Source organism: Humulus lupulus, chromosome 2 (genome assembly GCF_963169125.1).
Source record: "Humulus lupulus chromosome 2, drHumLupu1.1, whole genome shotgun sequence".
In the NCBI taxonomy this organism is placed as follows: Eukaryota; Viridiplantae; Streptophyta; class Magnoliopsida; order Rosales; family Cannabaceae; genus Humulus; species Humulus lupulus.
In genome coordinates this window covers 12,698,120-12,704,651 of record NC_084794.1, presented here as the reverse complement: position 1 = coordinate 12,704,651, position 6,532 = coordinate 12,698,120, and the positions used below count along the sequence as shown (strand labels likewise).

Below are 6,532 nucleotides of genomic sequence, written 5' to 3'. Positions count from 1 at the left end.
TTAATTAGATTTGTTAGTTACAGTTGTAATTCTAGTATTCTGTTACTTTCTATTGTAACCTCTCTGTAACGCAACTTCTTCTTGTATCAACTCAGGCTATATATAATACAAGTCATACTCAGATCATTTTACTGATCTAGAGATTTTTCCACTTTCAATTGTGTTTTACTCATTCACTAGCTTCTCTTAGCGAACTTTATATGGTCGACCACTACATAAGTCGCTGCACAGAAAGCTCGAAGAGTTCCCTTTCATTGGTTGCTAAGTCAAGATCCTAGGTCAGTGTAATACTGTCCGAAAAAATGGACCACGTAATTTTTTAAAGTAATGTCTTTTCACCATTAAAGTTTAAATCCCTATTTTTAATAGTATATTGTCAAAGTGATATAAAATATAATATTGTTATGGAGTATTAGTAGTGTGCAACACTACTTGTTTCATACAACAATGTCAACGTATTCACATCTTACATCAAGCAGTGTTAAGGTGATGCCCCATAGCTATACTCATATGTATATAGAGAAAGACAAAAAGGCAAATACCTCCTCCCAATTTGTACTCTGTTTTGTTTGTACTCTGAACAATAGTAATAAAATCTATTTCCACCAAAAAAGACAAAAAGGCAAATATTATTTAATAATTTCAAATTACACTTTATTTTACGATATACAAAGAAAAAATAAAGAATTTTGGGCGTATGTATGTAAGCACGATACAATTTAAAAACAAATAGAATTGAATTGAATTGAATTGTTGGTATTGAGATGGTATAATTAATCAGAGGAATCGAGAGTGCTTGCATTCTGCAGGAAGCTGGCCCTTAGGGAAGCGTTTCAAGTCTGTGCAGTAGTTGTAGACCATGAACTTCTGCTGCACCCACCGCAGCCTGTTCCGCCCGGCGGCGTCCAGCCCTTGATTCTGCCACGTGGCATCGTTAAAGCCACCGGAGTTGTTGGCATCGCAGGTGGACTTTCCGGCTGACCAAACACAGGCATTGGCCTTAAAGTTAGCGTAGGAAGCAGTGAAAGGGGCTTTGGTCCAGTCAGTCTTGACAAGGCCACCTCTTGTAGCCCAATCGTCTGCGTTCCACAAGCTTGAGTAAATCCTCATTGGCTGGCTTTTGGGGAATGCAACTCCTGCTGTTGACTCCAAGTTGTTGAACACTCTTATTGGAATGTTGTCCACCATGAAGCTGATCAATCAACCACAATATATAATTCATTAATTAACAATTAGATGATACATGCAGTTTGTCTATATATATTAACAATATTAGTATCATCACTTACATAATACGTTGTTTGTTCCAAACAATGGAGTAAGTGTGGAAAGCCTTTGTTGGGTCGAACCAAAGATGGAACTGTTGTTCTCTGTTCCCTTTTCCTTGGCTGAACACATTGGTATGGAGTGTGTAGGGGTCTCCAGACAAGTTGCCCAAGAACTCGAAGTCAATCTCATCGTGGTTTGGGCCTTGAGAAGACAACTGCATTATTTGGAATATATTATTATTCATAATCAGAAACTATATATAATTATATATCAATTGTAGAAGATTATACAAGAGAAGAGAGATATAATTAATGTATCTTACATAGTATGCAGTGACTGTCCCAGCTGAATTCCCAGGCACAAGCTTGATTTGCATATCGATTCGGCCAAACAAGTACTCGTTCTTGGACTGGAAACCAGAGCCTGAAGCCTTGTCAAGTGAGAGAGTAAGACGCTTACCTCCTTGGAGTATTTGGGCTCGGTGATCGCCCCATGTTATATCGAAGTCTTGGTAAAAGTTCCCAGCTGAGGCTAAACCCACCACCAGGCAACTAATTACCATGAGCACAGAACAAGGAAGAGGCTTAGAAAGGGAGGTCTTATCAGACGGCATTTTGGTTTGTGTATGGTAGAGAAAGATGATGAGAGTTTGTTGGATGAGAAATGTAAGTTAACCAAAAGGCCTTTTATATAGAAATATGGATTGGCAAGTAATGTTGAAAAGTCCAAAACTAGTGCCAGCTTAGCAAAACAGGCGAATATAATGCTTTGTTGTGTTGTTGGTACGTAATATGTATAGGTCCTGGTAAAAGGGTTTAATGAGTTAGGTGTTTTACCAAAATAGTATGCCACTGGTTGAGCTGGCAAACACTCAGATCTATTATAGAGAGTTGGAGGTGGTATTAGGATACAAGAAGAGAGGAATAAACGACATATTATTATGTGTTAAGGCGCAGAAGAATAATAATGTAGAGAAAAATTAGTTGACATGGTATCTGTGGGAGCTGGATACAGAATTCAAATACGCGTTTTGGGAACTAGTTTTGAAGAACTTGTATGTTTGAACTAACTTAATTTAATTCAAAGAGAACAGTATTTGAAATTGGAGTCTGAATTCTACACTAGCGTACTGGATTTGGTGAACAGAGATTCTATTATGTCCTCGAATTACAAGTCTTTTTCTTGTCTTGTTACTCAAAATTTGATAAATCATCTTTTAGGTATGAAAATGTAAATTTAAAGAGATGTGAAAAAATGATTTTAAGTTAAAATAACAGATTTGTTAAAATTTTAAATAGTCGGACATAGAAGACATATACACAAAATTTGTCTGGATTTTGGTGGGCTGATAGAATCTCACATGCACCACCAACATTTTTTTTTTAATAAAGTTAATATTCCAGACCTTTCGAATTGTACCAGCGTGAATTATTTGAAATGCAAAACTATCTTATCTATAGTCATTGTAATTAAAGTGTGGTTAATGTATACACTATCTATCTAGTCATTGTAAAATGTAAAACTGTTTGGAAATTTCTTTGGTAGGCCTTCAAAAAGAGTTTTACTGTAGGGCTCTTTTGTGTTCTCAACTTTTGAATAATTTTCGGCGTAATTTTTTTTATGACCGTGTATATTGTAGTTATTTAGATCATCATGCAAATTTTCAGAAAATTCTGAATAATTTACAGTGTCGAAAACTAAGTTCAAACATACTATTTTCCACGCGCATAAAAAAATTAGTCACACGTGCAATAATCTGTTTTCGGCACTGTAAATTATTCGGAATTTTCTGAAAATTTGCAGGATGCTCTAAATAACTACAATATACATGGTCATAAAAAAAAATCGCGTCGAAAACTATTCACGGGTTGAGAACACAAAAGAGCCCTACCTGTAGGGCTCTTTTTGAAGTCCTTACTATAGAATTATCCTATATATATATATATATAAGACTTAAATATAGTGTTACGGTAATATATATTATTTAAAGTAGAATAAATAGCATTTTTCCCCCGTATGACTATATGATCGTGCTCCCTGAATGATTCACGATGTTAAAAATTCGCACTGAACTACATGTTACTGAAATATGAAACTTATGTTAGATTTTGTCCTAGATGGCTAACATATTGATGATGTGTCATTTTTTATGCTGATGTGACAATGTCATGTATAGAATAATTAGTAATTTTACCTCTGAACTGTAACCACTACAAAATTGGGCAATTTTTATTTTTTTAAAAAATCTAATTTTTTTCTTAAAAATATTAATTAAATTGTTAAAAAATTTAATATATAATTAATAATAAATAGCTCTTTTTAATTTTTACTTTTATTTTCTTTTACAATATAAAATAAATCTATTTTAGAATAGAAATTTAAAATAAATACTAAAAGAAAGAAAAAACTTTTAATTAAAGATAAGGACGAAGGACGAATGATGAATGATGAATGACGAATGACTTAAATAAATAAAAAATTAATTTAAAAGAAAGAGGACAAATGGGAAAAAACTTTGTTTTATAATTTATTTTTAATTTTTATTTTAAGATATATTTATTTTATATTGTAAAAAGAAGTGCTTTTTTATTAGGAGGCACGATCACATATTAGTCATAGTTCGAGAAGCAAAAATATTATTTACTCCTTTAAATAATCTTATCAAATGAGTGGGTTTGAGTTTAGAATAGATTTATGAAAAAGACATCTTAATTTTTGTTTTCAACTAAATATAATGTATTTAACTATATATATTAAATTAAGTTTAAAAAAAAAATTAGACTAAAATCCAAGTGCTTACACTAGCCCCTGGCAAATGTCACTATAACCATCATCTTCCACCAATATTGCTTTGGGAAAAATTCCTGTCAAATCTAGAACTAGAAGAGAAGAATGAAAAATAAAATCTTTTGGATTCTCAATGGATGAGAAGAAGACAACCTCTCTTATAACACTCTCAATGGATGAGGTAAAATATCTAATTCTTTATTATATAGAGAAAAAATTATTAAATAGTCTTCTAATAGGTGATATAAAGTTATATTTATTTACCTAAATGAATAGTATTTATCTATATGTAGTGAAATACTATTCATCAAACTATAAATATTTTATTATTTTTTTTTATAAATTTTTGTATATATATGCGTGTGTGATACTATTATATTTAATTATTTTATTTATTAAAATTGTTGACGCCGTTTTTCGTCAACAGATAAAAGAAGAGCACAAAAACAATGGATGGCGATGGTCAAACGAAACAAACAAATCAAACACACGATTTTTTACGTGGTTCAGCAGTTAAATCTGCCTAGTCCACGAGTCTCTGTTATTAATCTTAAGATTATCTCTGAAAAATTCTTTAGCATGAATTCTCCAGAGTTTTCTCTCAAAGATCAGAATTTCGGTCCATTACAATGGTGCATGGCTTCTCTATTTATAGAGAAGGATGCAGAATACTATCCCACATATTTTGGGTAGTTACTCTTTTGTGAATAAAAATAAATGGCTTTAAATGCCTTTAATCAGATAAACAAGGAAACGTCCCTGAAGACTAGGGAATGCATAACTGACTAAATAATATCCCACGATTCTTGGGGATTTACATCAATAAATGAGGATTACATCTCATGTTTACAATACTTGTAGATATTCAAGGTGGTTATAGCGTATCTCCAAGGCTTCAGCATCTCAGGTTTCATGTCATTGTGCGAGCCACTGACATCTCCCGAGCTAACATTGCTTTCGAGATAGTACATCGAGCTCAAGACCCATGCTCCGAAGTCCCTGAAGATGAAAGTGTTCTCGGAGCTACCTTTCGAGATCGAGATCATTTCGAGGTCACCGCATTCGAGATCATATATCATACTTTGCATGCTCGATTTACAATCCTAGATCATACTCTAATCCTCACGAGACCATTTATTGCGAACTCAGCTTTCGAGGTCATATTTACCATGGCTCGAAATCTGGGTATAACAAAAATGAATCAAATATATTTTTTAAAATATAATATTTAAATAATGTAGAGAAAAAATAGATAAGTTGATGTATGGTATAATGTAAAAATTTGAGGTAAATTATAAAAAAAATATGTTTTGGTGGTGTATTTTGCAATACACTTTCTCTATAATATTTAGCTAAAACTCACAAAAACATATTCCATCAGCTCCTTTATACATATATTTATAATAGCTATGTACAAACTCCAATTAATCTATATCTACATTTACATAATATTTGCATATCTTTTATATAATATTTTAATATTATTATTTTTCTTTATAAGCTTTCTCTCTCCTATTTATTATATATATTTATTATTTTTTTTCTTTTTCAATTATTTTATTTTACTTTAATTAATAAAATATGTTTAAAGATATAATATTTAAATGATGTAGAGAAATATATAAAGAAGCTGATGTATGATATAATATAAAACTAAAATATGTGTTTTGGAAAAGTATTTTAAAGTATAAAGTATAACATCCATTGAGAGTGCTCTTAGTGCTTGAAACTATTCCGTGTTAAACATTTAATTACTGTAGGAAAAACATAACTTATATAATACTTGAATAAACGCAATATGATAAATACAATATTTATATCTACTAAATTAAAGATCCATAAATATTATAATTATAAATAATACAATATAAATAACTTATAATATATATATAACAATATTATAATTATAAATAACTTATAAATAACTATAATATAAATAACAATATTATAATTATAAATAACTTATAATATATATAACAAAATAATATTATAATTATAAATAACAATATATAAATAACTATAATATAAATAGCAATTATAATTAATTTACACAATAATTATAAAGAACAAAATTAAAAGCCGAGGCCTGTGTAACACACAGTTTCCTTAAAACAGATTCGCCGCCTCTACGAGGTTTCGACGTCTATCTCCCAGGATACAACGGTGAACGACAAGTAACTCAATTACTTCGTCGAACCAAATATACCCGAACTCTATCACACTAGAACAAATCTAAGAACTCTAAAGAGTAGAAAGAAAAAAACAATATTGAAAATATATATATCACAATCTTCAAAGGAAGACAAATATATATAAATAAATATGTTTTGGTGTGAAAGAAACTAAGACCATTAAAGTCTATTTATAGTATCTAACTAATGAGATTTTTTATTCATAAACATTGTGGGACAAAGAAAAATTACTATTCACTACTGATTTTTCTAACAATCCCCCACATGAATGAAAAATGACACAA

The 6,532-nt window shown here is 30.7% G+C and overlaps 1 protein-coding gene across 1 annotated transcript; it reads right to left on the bottom strand.

Moving 5' to 3' along the window:
- Positions 1-611: 611 nt before the first annotated feature.
- On the bottom strand, positions 612-1,931 carry LOC133817304 (xyloglucan endotransglucosylase protein 1-like). Its single transcript, XM_062249785.1, has 3 exons — positions 1,592-1,931; positions 1,290-1,483; positions 612-1,192 (listed from the first exon to the last, which is right to left on the bottom strand). The coding sequence occupies exons 1-3, from the start codon at positions 1,880-1,882 to the stop codon at positions 778-780; spliced, it is 900 nt and encodes a 299-aa protein (XP_062105769.1). The 5' UTR covers positions 1,883-1,931; the 3' UTR covers positions 612-777.
- Between the last annotated feature and the right edge of the window lie 4,601 nt (positions 1,932-6,532).

What these genes read in the sequence shown, in the direction of transcription:
- LOC133817304 (XM_062249785.1), bottom strand. Translation starts at nt 1,882, where the DNA reads ATGCCGTCTGATAAGACCTCCCTTTCTAAGCCTCTTCCTTGTTCTGTG. An exon ending in GGACAGTCACTGCATACTAT is followed by an intron (nt 1,484 to 1,591) that starts GTAAGATACATT and finishes CAAATAATGCAG; the next exon opens with TTGTCTTCTCAAGGCCCAAA. An exon ending in TGGAACAAACAACGTATTAT is followed by an intron (nt 1,193 to 1,289) that starts GTAAGTGATGAT and finishes TTGATTGATCAG; the next exon opens with CTTCATGGTGGACAACATTC.